General features: G+C 44.2%; 1 protein-coding gene across 2 annotated transcripts in view; it reads right to left on the bottom strand.

The window, feature by feature from the left end:
* Positions 1 to 20,622, bottom strand: part of nell2a (neural EGFL like 2a) — a 54,327-nt gene that overhangs the window by 12,779 nt on the left and 20,926 nt on the right. For both annotated transcript variants that reach the window (XM_028958579.1, XM_028958581.1), the window contains exons 13-15: positions 15,347 to 15,472; positions 7,628 to 7,750; positions 6,574 to 6,669 (exon numbers count right to left, since the gene is read on the bottom strand). In XM_028958579.1, the coding sequence (XP_028814412.1) occupies positions 6,574 to 6,669; positions 7,628 to 7,750; positions 15,347 to 15,472 (345 nt within the window). The remainder of the gene's footprint in view (positions 1 to 6,573; positions 6,670 to 7,627; positions 7,751 to 15,346; positions 15,473 to 20,622) is intronic.

The following is a 20,622-nucleotide window of genomic DNA, read 5'->3' as shown; positions in this document are numbered from 1 at the left end:
AAGGTCCTAGTAACCTGAATTAATTGTTGAATACATCAGCAGCTCTCACTTCTGCTGTGTCAAGGATGTCAGAGCGACTTAAACACCAACAAATCCATCTCCTCTCTGCCCCGCTTATGCAACGCTTATGTGTCCCCCGATTTCCCAGGATGTGTCTTCGTCTAACCCTAAGGGTTTGGCGCCAGCTCAGTTTGGGAGGTTTCTGGATTTGGATTCGAGTCGAAGGAACCCTGGAATGTTACAGAGACGCCGTTAAAGACAGCGGGAAGATGGGAGGTGGAGACGGAGAGATGGACGCGAGCCTTCCCCTCATTATCTTGAGTGACAAAGGCTCTATTAAAGCGGCTCTTCAAGGACGCCGCGGGAGTACCGCCTCCTTCCTCGCTCGTTACCGCAACGCTCCTTTGGCAGGGCCGGACTGAAGGGCCTGAGCCCCGGGGCCAGTTCCCTGCAGCACCGCAACAGGCGCCACTCCTCGCTGAGAAAACCGACAAGCTAATTAAAACAGTCGTTTGGGAACCTGGAATTGTCCGAGCAGAGCAGGTTGCGCCATTTGTCATCGCGCTTATTCCCGCCCCGAATGGATCTGGGGCTAAATTACCCGGGCTGGGGGTGTTTAGAGGAGGGGAGCTTTTAGAGTAAGGCGTGTTGGGAAGGCGCGCTGGCGACGCTCCAACCCAACGCGGCACGCCGATGAATCAAGCTAAAACGGCGAGTTGAGTGCATCAAGCCGCAGCAGATGCAGAGTCATGCACGTCACGTTTGGGGGCACGTAACCGCACAGGCAGCGATTGCACAGCGTGTCGGAGAACTGCGGGAACGCACGTCGAGAAGTGTCATTTACATCGAAGGTGTGACTGAAGGCCGCGTGCCAGCAGCAGCAGCGTAGAAGCGCCGGTCCCCTTTCCAGACTTCCCATGTGTGCATTAACAAGGCGCTCCGGAGCAACAGAGAGCCATTACGAGCCCTAATTAAGGGCCATTAATTAGGCATGATCGCATGACGCACAATCCTAAATAAATCATGAAAGTATAATCACTGCGGTGGAAAGGACCGGTGTGGGTTCAGAAAGCGTGAAGCCCCGGGGTCGAGACAACGCTCCCAGACGAGCCACAAGCCGCTGTTTATCATGACGATGTTAATAAGGGGAGATCGGTGCGTCGCTAAACACAGCCCAGCCGCGGCACGAGTCCAACGCAGAGGTCTCCTCACCTCACCCTTCATACATCCTCCTGTTTGTTTCAGGCGCATGCTATGCACCTGGTTGCACACAATTCTGATTCAAAACAGACGTAATTTAATTCAAACAATTAAAGTTCTCCAAAAAATTAAGGTTTAATTTAGAATAAGCTGTTTAAGGTAAACTCTGGTGTAGGGCCGGAACTTTGGCTCCAGCGTTCTGCGGACCAAGAAAGCCGCAGTGTTGCAGATGATTAAATCCAAAAATGTCCATAAACACACCCAGAATTTATATGTTTATATATCGTCCAGAATTTATAAAAGCATAGTTCATATCATACTACCACATTCAAAAGATTTTCATTTTACAATCTTTGATATGACATAATTTTTTATTATTATTAATTGCGCTTCATTGTTATTCTCATTACCCTTCGAATTGATGTCAAAACCAAATTCTGAAATATGAATATGCTCTAGTAAATAATAATGTGCCCTGTCAAACTGTTTTAACCCATACTCTATCTTATACTCCATCTGTTTTCTTAATTCCCTTGAGAAGGTGCCTGACTCTTTCCCGGTGAGATAAGAGCGAGGGATGAGACGCGTCCCTTTCTCTCAGGTCCATTCCTCCATCTCCCCTGTCTTTTTATAACCACGGTGAAACCATTGATCATCATTAGCTGCCGGTGCACAGGCAGAGACGAAGCGGGCGGGGTGAGCCAGTTAAAGCAGAAATAAAGAAATATAAACACATAAAAATTTTTTTATGAATATGATGAACCCATGCACAGCCCTTTGAAGACAAGATAATGCTATTTTGACCAAAAAAAGTGGCTTGTGGCTGTGCAACCTGGCCAGTTTAATGATTGCACCTTCCGCCTCCTCCCTGCAGTCTTCCGAGGGCACAGGAGTGTGTCAGCATGAAAAGTTTTTCGCTAATAAGCTGCATTTCAAGCAGGCCGCACAGCCGTTCTTTTATGTCTTAACTGCTCCTCTCGGTGAGGCCGCACGCTGAATTATTCATGGTGTCATTCGGTGTTATGCTGCAGGTGGGTCCGGGAGCAGGCAGCACTTGGCCTTTACACACCCTGCTGCCAGGGACGTTTTAACGCGCACGTCGGGCACAGAGGCCGGCTGGCACAAAGGAACATTCCTGGTGTTGTGCCAGTCTCTTCTTCGCTTGAAAGTGAAAGTGAAGTGATTGTCGTTGTGAAACAGTGCAGCACAGCACACGGTGACACAACGAAATGTGTCCTCTGCTTTTAACCATCACCCTTGGTGAGCAGTTGGCAGCCATGGAGCAGTGTGTGGGGACGGTACCTTGCTCAGTGGTAACTTCCGGGTCTGCTTCCTTACCCGCTAGGCCAACCACTGCCCAACTCCTCTTTATCCCACGTTAGTTTTCCTCTCACAGTTTCCTCCCCTGAACTAGTCTCGCTCCGTCCCTCATCTGCTCAACTGTCATCGGACCGGAGGTCGGTCTCCAGGGAAACAAGGCCTAAAAGCCAGGTCTGGCTGGAAGATGGGAGCGTGAAAGCTTTTCCGTGTTCAGTCGCCGTGCCCGACTCGACCCGACGTTCTGTCTCCAGCCCTGGTCTCCTTCTCCTTCTCTCTCATAGTCACAAACCCACACTTGCCTTTGAACTGCGGCGGCCTGTGCTGCTGACGGCATGAGGGAGGCACATGAAAGACGGCGTCTGTCTCCGCCACACCGATTGGCAGTGGCTCCCCCAGGACGCCGGCTCCAGAAACACCACGGCACCTCTCCACCGTCTAGGCGCACGGTCTTTCAAAGAACACTTCCAAGATTAAAAATTTACTTTCTAAAGCCAGTCCCTTCAGGACTTCACAGGCATTTGGGGGGATTTTTTGCAAGAAATGCAATGACTTTTTTGGCGCATTTTTTTTTATACAGAAAACAAATCAGCAGTAAATTGTCCAAACAGACCCACAGATCAGTTCAGTGGCGCATGACATCATGCCATAATTGTTTTAAATCACGCTTCTCTCTTAAGAATTAATCATGATTAATTACAATCAACTTGTTGCTAAAATGTACATTTGATTTTGCTGTTCATCTGTGGGCTTCTTCCAAATGACATCTCAATGACAATAAAGGGATCTTGTACATTGTATTACCCCTTAAACATGCTCTTATTTCAATTAAATTATGAAACAATAACGATCATTATATGTAGGGGTTAAGTTCTGGATTTACATTTACATTTAAGGCATTTGGCAGACGCCCTTAACCAGAGCGACTTTCAACGTGGGTATTCTCAAAATCACCACATGTAGCTCTACACAGAGCCATAAAAAGTTATTGGACATCAGAAGAGGTTCTCCAGCTGCTGTTTGAGGGGCCACTACAGTCCTCTGCAGACAGCAGGATAGGTAATGTGTGCAGAGAGGCAGTGAAACCTCCTGCACCGGTTATTTTTATATCATTAAATTGTGTAAAATGTTTTTCTTCTTGTATTATTCTGCCAACTAACAAATACCCGGGGAAATCAAGTTCTGCTTTCCCTGACTGGAGTCCTTCTGAGACCACACCATTTAAGCAGCAACACATGAAAACAAGGTACAACATTAGACTCTGGGCATAATTACAAAGAAAAGGGCAGGAGGGAACAAGAGCTGTCGGAAGGCAGGCAGCTGCTCAGACGCTGCGATCACAGTGGATATTAGACAGAAGTCGAGTGTGTTGCCATTTGTATTTGTAGCTGCTGGAGGTGCGCTGCAAATGTTCTTGCCGTGCGCCCACGTCTTCAAAGTAACATATGATTTTTGACATCGTAGAAGAGGTGTGATTCTCACTATTGGTGTGTTGCTATTGTACAGCAGTGCAAAGACCAAAAAAAAAACAGAGGTGCATATTTAAACAACACTTTAGCATCACATACTTTTTCCGAAATGTGCAGGACAAAAAAGGTATTTATTTGAGGTTGCAAGTTTATATGTGCAGTGTTGGTGCGGGTTTCCTCTGGATTCTCCAGTTTCCTCCTGCAGTCCAGACATGTACACTATATGGATCAGAAACTCTAAATTGACTGTAGATGTGAGTGAATTGTGTGTGTGTGTGTGATGGCACCCTTCTGTGGGTGAGTCCCCGCCCTGCACTCTGCACCCTAAACATTGTGATTGAGATAACGAGAGTAAAATATACTAATTTGTATAGGTATTTAATTTATTTTTATTGTAAATATTAATTTAAAATAAACCCTTAAAAGATACCAGACTATTATATACAAATTTCATTTACAAATTTCATTTACATTAATTACATGCATGTTATAGTGAGGGGAAACAGTGGTATTTTGTGAATGATGTGCTTGTGTATTTTCATGCCATCTGAAAAATGATCTGGTTTACCAGGTAAATATGGCATCTCAACAGCAATGCGCCCCTGCCTTGTAAATTTGAGGTGACAGGCCATGCCAGTTGCTTTATTACATGTTAATCTATATGTTAGATGATGAAAAACAGAGCCCTTTGTGTTTGCATGTAATATGTCGATGTGCACGGGCAAGTGAGATGGTGAGAGGGAGGAAGGGAAGGATGAGCGATACGGATAGAGAAAGCACTGGGAGGGCGGGGGGGGGTGTTTTGTGTTGGCGTGTATTTGTGTGCATTTCTCCTCAATGCTCTGGTACTCATATCATCATCAACAGTGACGAGTGACTTCAGCGAGAGGGAGCCCGAAAATAGATTCTCCTGCCGGCAGCAGCATACGATGACAGCTCTCCTACACTCACTCATTACAGGGAGGAACAGCAGGTAGCGCCGCGGCGCATCTGATTGTCTGTTTATCTGCACTCAACTAGGCCGAGTCTGGGGCCAAAAGCGAGCGAAAACTCTCACGAGACAAAGGACGCATTCACATCTGTCAGTATGAAAGCCTTCGACAGAAAAGTGGCATTCCGGCACGTTCATTCGAGCCAAAAGGACCCCAATCAATATCCTCGCCAGAGCCAACACCACGGCCACGGCGGTGGCCGCATAAAGAAAAGCAATTGGGTTTCAATCAGCCGGTGTGCAGGGACGCTCCGTAAAGGGCTTTTTATGTGTAATCAGTAGATGCGGAGATGAGCAGGATGTTGTGTCTGGGCCACGCTGCACTGTGCAAGTAAGAAAAAAAGAAAAGATGTCGAGCATCCCTATGGTGACTAGTCAAAAAAGAGAGCGAGACTTCATCCGCAGCCTCGGTGAATATCAGCCTGATTCTCAGTGAGAGGAATGGGAACGAATGTGTGAGGGGTAGACAGGTTTATGCTTCTCTCTGGAATTCATTAATCTCATGCTCTTCTCATCCACTAAGTACAGGTTAACCCGCTCCAGAGGTTTAGTGCACAGTGGTGAGATTTGTAACACTTCTGATGTTGCGGGTCAGCCAGTAAACCTGTGAATTGAATGAAAAAGAATACAACACACACACACAACTCTTCCATTCTGCTTTGATTAAGGTTATGTTGAATTGACGCAATGAAGAAGGCACCATTAGAGAAGGAAATGTGTATAATATAAACTTCTGGAATAAAAGAGCCCCTAAACCCCAATAAAATCTGTCTATTGTTTTTTAAGGATACAAGTACATTTAGGGTATTCCAGCATTATATAAGAGCATGGGACATGATCAGTTGTGTCACTGAATACAGATAAAAGATAAACAGACACTTTATTGGTCCCAATGAAACGTTAAGTCTCCAAAAGCTTTTACAGACAAAAGCAAACAGTGTTTACCTGGATATATACACAATAAAGACACATAAATGGAGCAAAGGAGAAGTGAAAGTGCAACAAAGTGATTGAAGTGATTGTGCAGCACAGCACACAGTGACACAACGAAATGTGTCCTCTGCCTTTAACCATCACCCTTGGTGAGCAGTGGGCAGCCATGATAGGAGCCCGGGGAGCAGTGTGTGGGGATGGTGCTTTGCTTATTGGCACCTCAGTGGCACCTTGGCGGATCGGGATTCGAACCGGCAACCTTATGATTATGGGGCCGCTTCCTTAACCACCACGAGGCCACCACCGCCCACTGTGATCAGACCACCACTGAGATCCCAGTGCAAGTATAAAATGCTAAATAACTACAACAGAATATAAATAGAATATAGAATATATGTACACAGCTCTCAATATAAGTGTAGTTGACAAAAACATACAATACAAAAACAAGAAAAACATAGAAGTCAACAGAAAAAAAACTTTTGGGGTATTTAAAGGAGAAATGAGAAACTAACTTTCGGTGTGTGTAGTTATTTATGAAACACATAGGTTAAATGTTGACTGAAAACTCTCATAATTCCTCATTTCTGGATGATGGGTGAACGAGTGATTGTAATATTAGAAAGGGTCGCCTATAAAAGGGTCATTTAGCAGGCGTCTTACCTGTCTCGCACCGCTTCCCGGTGAAGCCCTGCTGACAGACGCAGGAGTTGGGGGAGACGCAGGTCCCTCCGTTCTGGCACATGCCGTCGCACAGCGCTACAGGTCACACAGAGAAACAGCTGTTCAATCCGCCGCTCACCCGCCTCGCTGCTAAAGCCTCGGCTTAATTCCCGACATAAATCAACTGAGTGCCCGGCCGCCGTTTTTTAGGGGGAAAAGTCAATATTTCATCAGACTTGTGTGTGCAGGCGAGAGCAAGTGAGTGCATTAACACACAGCCCTCTATAAAACATTCTCCCGGCTTTTTCTCGGTGAAATTGAAAGGAAGACTGAGACCGGGAATGAGGGAACGCGCACAACACATCCACAATGTTTTTTTTTTTCCTCACAGGGTTTGGTGCTCATCCTTCCATTCTAAGCTGCCCAGTATTCAGTATTAAACCTGAAAACCTGATTGTGGAAAATCACTATCTCAGTGGCATAGAAACCAATCCTGAATGATCGGAGATTAGTTAAATGTTTGGTAGAAATGGACGGTTGAGTTTACTTTCTACTTCACACACACACACACACACACACACACACACACACACACACACACAATGCATCAATAAATTAAGAAGAGTGGGACTAAAAAAGCTGCGAGGTCATAAGAAATCCATTAATCGAAAGCCACTAAATAAAAAAAAAAAAAAGGTTTACACTCTGGAACACTGGAAAAGGCTCATGAGGTCTCCTGGGTCCAGAGTGACCCTGTTCTAGAGTGCTGGTTGTATCAGGGGTAAAAATAAAACTGCACAAGCCTGTGGAGGCAGTGGAAATCAGCAATTACACATGAAAAGCTTATTAATTAACGTAGAGTCATTTAGAGATTAAGAACACTTATTCAGGTCAAGCCCAGGGTCATTTTTTTGTTTTGGTCCACTTGCAAAGTTTAGCGAAGTTTAGCAAAGGTCACGTGAGCCCGTGATTGATTAATTGATTAGTCATAGTTACACAGCAAATAGAAACTGGTGGGGGAAAGAAAGGGACAAGATGAGAAACCATCACCCACCTCTGCAGACGGTGCCGTTGCCGGTGTAGCCGGGTTTGCAGGAGCAGCTGTGGCCCCCCACCGTGTTGAAGCAGAGCGCGTTCTCGTCACAGCTGTGCTGACCCGTCACGCATTCATCATGCTCTGGGGGACGGACAGGAGAGAAGGTTCACGCACTGCACTTCCGAGCCCGAATAAAAAAGCTTTTAACATATCGCTGACCTGGCAACGCACACTTAGCTTCGCAAATAAAATCGATAGCAGCTCAAAATGGCACCTGCGCAGAGACTGTTGCTATTTTATAAACTTTCATCACAATGAGGAGAACAGAGTCATTGCCTGTTGCACAAATTCAACAAACAGCATGACAATTTCCTACTTGTGGTACTAATAAAGGATCTTAAGCAATACCAATCAGGATTTTCACCACATTTTAAATACGGTAACCAGCATAATGAAATGCGGAGCGTGAAACTTTACACGCACTGCTGTGTTTACTCACGCACACACATACACTCATTTCTGCATCAGGAAAGCTGAAGTCACAATTTATTGCCCTCCAACTGACCACAGTCACCCTGGGAGATCTTTATCAACCCACAAATCAGTGGATAAAACCATTATCCCTGCAATATACGCCCACACACACACACACACACACAAACACACACACACACACACACACACAGAAACACAATTCTCTCTCTCTCTCTCTCTCTCTCTCTCTCTATATATATATATATATATATATATATATATATATATATATATAGACACACACACACACACACACACACACACACACACACACGCACACACACACATATACATAAAGAGAAAGATAATTGTGTTTCTGTGTATGTGTGTGTGTTTTATGAATATTTCACCTGGCAAAATAGCAGGTAAAAATAAAGCCCATAAACAGTCATAGACAACAAATCAGAGCAGTTTGTAATTGATTTAATTGGCACTTTTAAACACAAGCTACAAGAGCTGACGTGCTTATCTTCCTGCAACTGTAGCCTGGCGAGGAATACAGGAAGACGCGAGTGGTGTACACAATTCATCTATCCCGCTGACATAAATAAACATTTCTCACTTTTCGAAAAAGTACAAGAAAAACTATTCTGATGTCCTTGTCTGACTCTCGAGATGAATTTTAAGAGGTGCGCTCGTCTAACAAGAAATGACAGCTACGCTGTTTCCAGTGACAACACACATAATGAAAAGTAGTTCGCAAGTCATGCAGGTTATAAAAGCTGGGAAGCGATCAAATACCAACACACAGATGCACACACACACACACACACACACACACACACAAACGCACGCCCACCCAGCCAATGAAAAGCCGGTTTCAAGGTGGCTCCTGTACAGAACTTCATTGTTTTGTAACTTCACTTGAGCTATTTTGGTACAAATGCATTTTGAAGAGGAGTGAGCCAGACACAGGGGAGGGTGACATGATGATAAACCCACAGAGTATGAATCACCACATCCCAAACGTTCTCAGAGTCTCCTCAGATGTGCAAGCACGAACACATGGAAGCGCCCGGTCTGGAGCAGCAGGGGGATAAAAGTAAATTTCACTCATTTCATTTTTCTCCCATGTTATGGCCATGTAGGTTGAATGGTAATCTTCGCGTTTCACTTTCACTTTATCTCTTATTTTCTTCTCATTAACTTATCCAAGCTAGAGACATTCATCTACATCAAGCCACGAGCTACCCTACTCTGAAATGAAACTGTTTCGGATGAATCCAGCAATGACTATTTAGGTGCTCAGACCAAACCAGCCCTTCTTTATCATATTCAAGTTGATGATGCGTTCCATCAAATTTTCAACATCACTTCACATTATCTTTTCAAATACACCAGTGAGATTAAAGGCACAAATATACTTGCTGTGAGCTACGTATGCATATTCGTGATATTCTTTGCTGATGTACTTGTATTCTATAGTGGTTAATACTTACCACCATTATTTAAATTTTTTCACTTTATTAATCTTAAAGGAAATTGCTTCTCTGCTTTTAACCATCACCCTTGGTGAGCAGTGGGCAGCCATGACAGGCGCAAGGGGAGCAGTGTGTGAGGATGGTATTTTTGCTCACTGGCACCTTGGCGGATCGGGATTCGAAATGGCAACCTTCTGATTACGGGGCCGCTTCCTTAACCGCTAGGCCACCACTGCCCCGAATAAATACCTGCATCTTAAAACATCTTGACCGTTGAGCGCAGATCTCACAACACTGCCCCTATCAAATTACACAGGTATTGCATCTCCATATGCATTCTGTTCATTTTTGAGTACCTGCAGAAAAAACGACGCAAAGAACGCAGGATACGGACTGAGGCTGTATATACGTACACAAGAACGTAGTTAAGGCCCCACATGGACTTTCAGCAATCGCATTCAGTCAGCTTCACATTCGAATGCCGTCAAAGAAACACTACAAGTCCCGACAACAGCTTCAAGTGAACGCTAGAGAAATGCTAATCGAATGCAGCGACAAAGTGCAAAAAAAATGCGTATGGCGTTTCCAAGGGTCTTTAGTGGGCATTCATTTCGAACATCCATGTGGATGAGGCCTTGCTCCTACCTGGAGCGGCGCTGTACTCAGATCAGGCTGCCACAGTCACTACTGGCACTACTTTTTAACAAGAATTTTTGGTTTACCGCCAGAATATGACCAAGCATGCCATTATGATATAACCGATTATGTTCTGAACTGCATCGATGCAGAATCGTCCACTTCATGATAAAATAATTCAATATCACCTCTTGGGGTACACAATGGAGGACTTGCTAATGCTAGCTATTTAGCAAGCTCATTTCTGTAAACATCTCATCAAGTCAATACACAGATGACCTTCATAGATTATCAGAGTTTTTACACTGTTCTTTTTATTCACATTTTTCATTAAGGGGACGAAATTTTAAGGACTTCCTCCAGATAAATTTCACATCATAGCAACAATATATTCAGTAGTTGGCAAATTAGGAGTGACACTTTAATGATCTGTGCAGAAGAGCCTTCAAATGAAGAGCAGCCACCAGAATCCTGATCCATCATGATCTTTTCAATCACACAGACCCAATAATGGAAAAGCAATGACATGTCACAGAAGGAAAAAAAGAGATTAGCCCAAGGTCACATCTGCTCACGCCTGTTGGGACCTGAACCTAGCGTACCGTCGCTCAGAACCCGTCGACAGCCTGGCAGAGTCTTGTCTCTGCAACGCGGTTTCCTCCTGCCACTCACGCGGGCGCCTGTGCTGCGCCCGTTCGCCTGCTGTCGTTCATGCTCCATACAGATAAACAATCAATTATGTACGGGCAGTCACCAGGGACGCCTCAGTTCCTTGCACTCGCCTGCAAAAGTGCCAAGGAACTTCTGACTGCATTCAGAGCGGCACGGCGCCTCTTGTTCATACAGGAGCGCGTGTGCTAATGAGACCACAAGGCACAATAAAAAGCCATGAAATGTACATCACAACAATGGAATGCCTGATGGGTTCCCTCGATGTCGGATTGAGGCGACTTTTCCAAAGTGCTTAAAGTGGTCTTTACTATTGAAACACTTTCACAGGAGACTGAGGGTGACGCAAATGCCCCCTCTCCAAGTCTGGCGACCGGTAAAGCTGAGCCTCTCACGGCCACGCCGCATCTGTTATCTCGGGATTAAGCAATTCAAAGGGCCCATGAGGCTGGCCCTCTACCTTTTAGGGATTAAAGCCTATATTACAGAGTGGCGGGCAGAGACCCTCGCTTTCTGTTTGTTCTCCGATGGGTTTCCTCCAAATGTCCAACGACATAAAGGGTAGATGGATTAATGACCCTAAATTGGCCTTGGATTGGCCCTGGTAGGTGTCACCTTTCACCTTTGCTCGACAATGTTCTTGACTCCAGAACATTGCTGGGAGAGGCAACAGATCTCTAAAACACTGACCATAAAAGATGCCTGTGGAGCTTCTTTAAACACCATTAGTGGGTTCAGAAAAAACGAGAGCCCATGTCTTACAGGACACTCCCCAATCAAGTCATCTGCAATTTGTAGACCACATGCAACTCATGGGGGCAGGCAAAATGGCGCTTAATGCTTAATTTGTTAATTTTCTCCTTCTGTGTGCTCTCTACTTGCTAATAGTGGGCAAGTGAAAGGCGTTATCAGTACAACTGTATTATCTCTGTCACACGGGGCTGAGGAACCGCAGCGCTGTGCAACCTGCAATTAATTGCTTTCGTCCCGAAGGAAGTGGGTAGAAAAAAGGGAACTCCGGCACTTCATCTGAAAGTGCCGTTATTATAGAGACGGACAGATAATGTATGGCGGGTTTTATGCTTTATAGCCTCTCCCCGGCTTGTGCTTGGGGAAATCATCTGTTCCTTTGGGTGCCACCCAAAAACAAACACATGTCCGTTGGCCATTAATTACTTTACCTGCAGCACGAGTCTTTTACTTCAGCTGAATGCTGTTCTGAATGCTCTTTTACTGCGACTGAATGCTGTTCTGCGCGTCTCTTTTAGCGAGGTACAAGCCGCGACACTTTCACAAAAGAGTTTCTAAATAGACCGAAGATCCCCCCGTGTACCGACTCCATCTCATTAAAAGTTGGCAGGGGCCTGAATTTCTGCAGCCACACGAGGACATTGTTTGATTTAGCTGTCCCGTCTTGGCAGACAATGTGACTTCAAGGACTTTTTCTTTTTTTCCCCCCTTTACCCCGTTTGTGAAGCCTGATTAAAAAAGTCGAGAGACAAAAATGACCCCGCCCTGCCGGTGTGATGCAACACAAACAATGCATGGATGATGCCACAGTGGAAAGAAGATGAGACAGTGAGCTTAAAAGCAACTGTCCAATTAAAACAATAAGCATATGGAAATACTTTAATGTAGTGCTGGCTAAATACTGAGTACAAATAAATTATAGCTGTCAAAATTAATATGTTAATCCCTGTGATTAACTGTTAACTCAGTTGTGCTTCGTTTACAGTGCCATGGGCATGAAGGGTTCAACAATGTTTTACATTGTGCCCCGAGCACTGGCAACAACATGATTAGTTAGGATTTTTAAATCAATTGACAGCCCGAAAATAAATATATTCAATGACATATTCTGCTACAGTACAGAAAAAGGTATCCTGAATACTTTTAGTATTACTTTCAGAATTATTCTACACTGTGAATTAATACATTATTGTTTGCATGTCAGCATCAAGATGAATATAATTTTTCATTGATTGTCATACAAATCTGCACCTGAGTGTACAAGGCACATACATTTTGTATTTTTGTATTCTGTTAAGTTTTCCGCCTTATAAAATCTACAGTGGACTGAATACAGATTGATTTGTATTCTGAATACATATTGCCATATCTGCTGCCTTTTTAGCAATTCCCAGTCAAAGCAAAATAAGCCTGGCATAAGTATGTTTGCATACATAGTTTTCCTTTTTGTCTACAAAAATATTATACATTATTAACCGAGCTCCGGCAAATATATGCAGAGGTTTTAATATTTCATTGCTTTGCATCAGGCTCGAAGAGACGCTCATTTTTATCCCACAATGAGCCTCCTTTGCTCCAAAACGAATGGGCAGGCAAATAATTAATGGCCTGCATGGTCATCAGCAATATTAGCTATGATAGCATCCGAGAAGGTTTTTCATTTCGAGACAGTCCACCGGGCAATGCTTCATACGGTTGCCGCATTGGAAGGGAGCTCTGCTACAGGCAGCATCCTCATCGTATGCCGGGACAACAGCGTCACTTGTTCAGCAGCGCTTCAGTAACTCAGAGTGAAGATGACAGTCATTTGACTTTGCAGGAGAAGCCGCCTACGGAAAAGCCATTATATCAGGCCCCGAGAAAGCATACTTTAATCACGTAAATTGACGTTTATAGGGAGGCACATAACCGAGTCCGGTATTGCTGCAGCTCACAGCCATTTTAATCGTGATGTATGTAAAATTACTGCAGCCCGATTACATCTGCCAGGCCCTAGTATTCATCTTTCCAGCGTATCAGCGAAATGAAAAACTGTTTGTCTCTGCCGAAGCCCACCAAGATATAAACATTTGGCAGCATTTCCAAGTAGATGAACACACATTTACAGTACGCTCCTGAAAATGCATGTGAACGCTCCACGAGGGAGAATTTACATTCAGATAGGTTCTCTAGCTCTGCTGAAGGAGGATCAACATGCAAACACTCGGAAATATATGGCTCCTGACCTCATGAATTTAAGATTACAGTAGGACTGACATTCCTGACGTCAATATGTGAAATGCACATACTGACACAATCTGTAATATTTTTGCGGTACTACGGTTTTAGACCATGTTTAAAATTGGCAGCACCATCTAGTGGTGCTTCCTTATAGGACACTGAATCCTGATGAGCCTTCACATATTAATTTACGCATGATAATGTTTTTCTGATTATGTATGCATGAAAAATGCACTGGTCCCAAGCCTTATAATAAATCACAGTCTGTGTTGTGGTTAAAAATGGTGTGTGCGGCAGAGCCCAGTAGGAAGTACACAAGGAAAATTCACTCGCACATAGTAACTGGCAGGCACTATATACTGCATCTAGCACGACAGGGTGCATAAGTGGGAATTGCTTTTTTAATTACAGAATGGGAGGAAATGCATTGTGCCGTCACCTCCACCGGGACACAGCATACAGGGATTTGCCTCCTATTTCATACTGTAATCGCCGAAAAATGCCTGCATGCAGGACATTGTTAGTCTATTCTTTAGGTAAGCATGTTTTAAGTTGTACTGCCCCCCACCCCCAACCCTAATTAATTAAATCCCCCCAAAGACTAGAATTAGGATTAAGATTAATGAGGAATGATTAATAAGCATGCAAAGTGCAACAGCTAAGACTGTTACTGATGTACCGCAGCAGCCAAAATGAATAATGATGTGATAGAAACATCAGTGTTAAAAAGTGTGCAAACCTTTATTATTCGTCAATTATTATTTTTCTTCAATAATTCAGTCACCGAGACAAGATGAGGGCACATTGCTCCACCCTCCCCACAAGTGCAAGGACACCGTCCAAATTCAATTTCATTAAAACCTCTCCTTCAAAAGACCAGGACAGACAAAACAACTCAACACAAAACCTACAACGCCAACGGTGTGAGAGCAGCCCTACCATTTTCTGAGATGGGAAAAATTAAACGCTCAAAGGAGACCACGTCTGACCCAGAGCTACAGCAAGTCCACGTTCAGAAGAGAACAAAGCGAGGGGGGAAACCACTGTGTGTTCTCCCTCGTTTTAGGTCGAATCATAACTGTCATTCATTTGCACCTTTGATCAATGTACCCTGAGGCAACATGAACTAAAACGAACAAGTGAATATTTTACACACACATACACACACATACACACACACACATTTAACACATCATGCACGATCAAAGCTTCACTTTGCAAAAATATTAGATAACATCAGCCGTTATCTTCATTGCGTGAAATGAAAGCAGCTCTAAAGCCGGCTCAGCTCATGTCCCAGTCATTACTGAAGGTGTCAGTGTGGCCTTCGGGTTTGCAAGTGAACAGATACATTACATATCTGAATGAAAAATAATAATAACACATGCTCCCGCGTCATATTCAAACTGCAAATTGAGGCAATCGTTGCAAATTTGAAATCTTTAGGTGCCGTGGGAGGGAATCAGGACGGAGCGACCAGACGGCGGGCGGAGTGAAGGGGGCTCACCAGTGCAGGAGTAGTCGTCGATCCGGATGTAGCCGCTGTGGCAGATGCACATGAAGGAGCCGGGTGTGTTCACACACATGGTGTTCTCCCTGCAGTAGTGCTTCCCTTCCGCGCACTCATCGATATCTGCCAAACAGAGGGGACAACGACAGAGGCGGTCAGGAACTGATGATTCGTAAACAAACCTATTTACTACAGACACAGACGTGTCACTGTTTACTGTTTAAAGTCATTTTTGTCCAGATCCATATGATGTGTTTTGAAGAGTTGAATATTTATAATAATATTATAATTTGTTTTTTTAGTAGCAGTCATCAGCAAAACCAACTTGTGTTTGTGTGGATTCACCCAACAGGCAATGTTTTGGGGGCCACCATTAGTGAGTGATGACCTTTCACAGCCAGGTTATATTAATTTGAACCTGTGGCTGTTATCCATATGTGGACTTTTGGTTTCAGTGGATTAAAACATTGACGATTTGACATAATCCCAGATCTGTCAATTACTCAAAACTCTTGTTGTGTTTATTGTAATGGCAAAAAATCCTAAACCTCAAACCTGCTGGTGTCTATGTTTGAAAATCACGGTAGTGCCATGGATCTCAAATATCTTATGTATCTATATAGTATTTATTTTTTACTCTGTTTCCCGATGTACCATTCAGTTGTGAGGAAATAAGATATCATTAATCATTACTTTTAGCAACCAATGAGAGTCGTAGCCATCGTATTTAATGTATAAAATCTTTTCATGCAATATGATGGGTTTAAATTCACTCCTAGTCAATCCCCAAGTTTCTTCTTTGGTGAGTTTATTCAGTCATGTGACACTGGATTACTGACCACTGCTAATTAGAACTAGTAAGGGGGCACTATGTTCATACAAAGCGTTCATTTTATTAATTGTGGGTTTTGCACTGATGCGTGTGGACAGTGTGGAAGTTTGCTAAGTGGGTCTGAAGGATTAAGGAGGGCTGCATTGAGAGGCATCAGCTGTTGATATGGGTTCTGTTCAGGCAGGAGCTTTATGACGAGGGTATTAAACAAAGTCCTTGGCGCTACCCCTTTGGTCAACCCCTTCAATTCAAGAACAAATTCTATTCACGTCTCACTTTCACTTCATCCATAACATATCACCAAAGACCCAGCCGCCTGGATGCAAAGCTGGCGAGTTACAAAGAGGCATGTGGAGGAACATTTGTCCTTCAGACACCTGGACGAATTCAACAAAAAGCCATGTGACGGAAGAAGCACGTACAGCGGAGGTAACCTTGAGGCGAGCCTGAAGAGGCTCTTATGGATGTAGATGGAGGAGTGGGCGCAGGGTCGCTCTGCAGCGTGCACTAAATCCGCTGGGTCAGGGTGGCCATCTCCAGCTTGAGCACCATTAGCCCACCCAAATTACAGGCTGCATAATGATGCACCTCCAAAAAAATTTATTTTTGTAATTTGCTTTTGTAATTCCATTCTAAAAGGTCAACCTTCAACTCTTCTGTCATGACAGAAAAATGGATCCAGGCGCAGATTAACTAAAAAAACATGTAGAATTAGTGTTTATAGGGATTTGGGGACTTGGAAAGTCAGACAAACACGTAACTGCAGACCGACATCCATGCCAGGGGAGAAACAGGGACCTGGAGGACAAATATAAATATAAACTAGAGCACACCATTCAGAACGTTCAGACTGGGGATGCAAGCGGTTTTGGAACAAACCACTGGTACAATACCGGACCCGGAAAACACTTGTGCAGGCAACCTATAATCGTGAAGGAAACAGCTGCGGGGAGTAGGGAGCGGGCGTGGCCACAACTCAGTTACACCTTCCACCACAACCAATTGTTGATTGTATAAATGTCCACCCTTTTCAGGAGTTGATTGATTATGGGTAGTATTCTGATCATTTGCAGCACATCTTATGTTCAGATATTTTTTTTAATATTGGCATTTTTGAGGTGTAACAGTGCATTGCTCAATGGGCATTTTAATCCCAAATCAATCCGTTAGTTCAGCCAGGATTAATTAATGGAAGGTGTCCGTAGCCTCCCGCCCTCCACTCCTCTCGAGGAGGCAAAAGCAATCCAAGCCGCACCGCCACGAATCATCAGAGGCTCCAGCGTGCTCTGCTCAAGGGCAACCCGCCTGGCACCGTCCAATTAAACAAAACCCTTCTGCATGTGTCTGAAAAGCAACAGAGCACAACGCGGCATCATACCCGGCAATGGTGAACGCACGAAGCAGCAAGGAAGCAATCAGATGTCGGTTCAAGCATGTTATTCAGCAAGATTTAATAATAAAAAAAGGAAACAATATGCATGTAACAGTTGCTGATGTACGATCAAAGATGCACCGCTATCGATATGGACCAACGGCTGCGTTAGGTATCAGCGACATCACACGGGCGGAGCACAGAGGCCACTATTGTGATTCCCCTGCTCCCTTCTGCTGTCTGGGAAGGAAGAGATAACACACCCTGTCTGGAAAGCGCCGGATCCACCTGATACATGACACCTGCTGCTGTGGCTAATTCTCTGAAACAAATGATTTATGGCACAGGTCGTATGGCACACAAGGGCAGGTCTAACTCCACATTTGATGCACTGATGCACCTTCAGTCTCTCCGTGATGTTAAGCAGGAGGAGGATTTTACTAGTAAAAGTGTATACTAGTGCACTAATTATAGCCAAGATTCTTTGCAATTCTTGGTTTGGTAATTTAATTAAAAAAGGTATACATTCCACCCCAACCAAGTATCACAGTATACGGGTATTATGGGGCAGTGGTGGCCTAGTCATAAGGTTGCCGGTTCAAATCCCAATCCGCCAAGGTGCCACTGAGGTGCCACCAAGCAAAGCACCGTCCCCACACACTGCTCCCCGGGCGCCTGTCATGGCTGCCTACTGCTCACCAAGGGTGATGGTTAAAAGCAGAGGATGCATTTCATTGTGTCGCCGTGTGCTGTGCTGCAGTGTTTCACAATGACAATCACTTTCACTTTCAAGTCAAAATAAAAGAAAAGTATCTTTTTTCATGACATTCAAATTCTGATATTCATGATATTCAACTTACTGAAACGTGCAGAAAAAAAATGCTATATAAAATGCACGTCACACATTAGATGGTTAGAAATTGCATCCCTACATTTACATTTACATTTACATTTACAGCATTTATCAGACGCCCTTATCCAGAGCGACTTACAATCAGTAGTTACAGGGACAGTCTCCCTGGAGCAATTTAGGGTTAAGTGTCTTGCTCAGGGACACAATGGTAGTAAGTGGGATTCAAACCCGGGTCTTCTGGTTCATAGGCGAGTGTGTTACCCACTACGCTACTACCCACCCTGTGAGAACAGTCCAGTGTGACTGACAGACGCATTTATATCAGTTAAGTTCTGATGCCGCTATTAATAACACTGTTCATGCAAACGTGGCAGAGAGAAAACCCAGACATCAAAGAGACAATAAGACTGTGAGTGTGAGTCAGACAGACAGACAGACAGAAAAAGACCTGGACCGGCCGAGAATGAGATGTAGCCGCCCCCACATCGAGCTAGCCAGCCGCTGCATTTACCCAGCAGGCATGTGGGCAGCCCGATGAAGCCTCCAGCCAGCCAGTGACCCGTGCAACAGTAATCATCACTGCTAGCCGTCAGCTATTAGCAACGTGGGCTGTTGAGGGGGCAACGGTGGGGAATACCAAATGAGCGTTTTAATTTCGCTCCCCCCCCCCCATCCCACAGGCAGGAGTAATTTGGTGTTATTTGCAATGTATCCGGTTAGGAAATGCAGACCGCAAACAGAAAATACGCTATGTAAATATCAAATCTTTACAATACAAGTCTCCACTAGAGGAGTGAACCGTCACTGGTCTCACAGTTTGATTACGATCATCAAGTGCATCCCACCAAATCTTTCTACATTACTCCACATTATGTTTTTTAATATGTCAGCACCAGGCACCAACGTCCTTATCATATAATCGATTATGTTCTGCACTGTATCGATCCACGTCTGCATCTCAATGCATCAATTATGAAATGAATTTCAACAGTATTAGTCACCACCAGGGGAAAGGCTTGTAATTTAAAATACATTTTTCACTAGAGATGGAGTTACGAAAGCAAACACAAAACAGAGCTGTTAATGACTTCCCTTCACACGTGCACACGTTGATGGGATCCCCCTCACTGAATAGGCCCTGAATGCAGGATGCAGGGGGCATTCTAATGCTCTTCATTTACACACCTAGAAATTCAGCCTTAATTTCAAGCTATTTCTGCAACACTGTCCTGATAAAAACCTTAGTCTTGGCTTTACAGACCGTTTTATATCTGGCATACCAAAGAGAGGGGCATGAAAGCGCAGTTGGTTGTAGTTTGATGTGCATTGCACAGGAGCTTGAAAGTGCTTTACTAGTCCAAATGAAGTTCAACGGAGCTGTCAAGTGGTAAAAAAAATATAGGATAAGTTACATTAGGTATGCTAGCGAATATTGATTTATCAGTTACACTGATCGGAAGGCTTTTGATCAACCCCTGAATGTCTATGTCTCCATTACTATATAAAATGTATGTTGCCATGGCATTTGAAAGCTGAGAATGGTCCTTTGGGATTGCGTTTCAGGCATAGTATGAAGACAAATCAATAAGACCATATGTTGTGAGCCTGGAATACATGTAAATGTAGACAGATCTCCCAAACATGCAAACATACAAACGCTTGGCAGCTCCATCGATCATGTAGGTTCTCGGAGTTAAGAGCGAAATGTCTCGAAAGAACCTTGAATAATTGACAAGATCTAGTAAACAAGGCGACAACAAAAGGAAAGGGGAATGAAGAGGCAGAAAGGGAGACGGCGCTGCCTCGTTAAGTAACACACAGGCGATAAATCACTTTGTGTTATACGATTTCATAAGTGGCAGACCTCCACAGAACTCGACGGACAATCAGAATCCCAGCCGATGCTGACAAGCCTGATTAATGCTGATGAATTTTGTTGTGGCGCCGAAAAAAGAGCTCAGGGGGACCGACGGTGGGAGCAGCAGCCTTGTGGTTGTGGGAAGTGGCTCCGCAATTCATTTAGCAGCCGTCAGAGAATTACAGTAAGTTAAATGGGCTAAATGACAGGAAGTGATGAGGCAGCTCGTGCTGAGGTGCGGAAGAATGCACAGCTGGGTAGGGACGGTTTGAGGAGGGGACAAAATTCAGTAAGCTTTTGGCTCTATCATCGTAGCCTGAGTTGCCATTTGAGATCACAAACGACTGATTTTCATAAT

Source organism: Denticeps clupeoides, chromosome 17, assembly GCF_900700375.1.
Source record: "Denticeps clupeoides chromosome 17, fDenClu1.1, whole genome shotgun sequence".
Lineage (NCBI taxonomy): Eukaryota > Metazoa > Chordata > Actinopteri > Clupeiformes > Denticipitidae > Denticeps > Denticeps clupeoides.
This window is presented reverse-complemented; position numbering and strand designations above follow the sequence as displayed.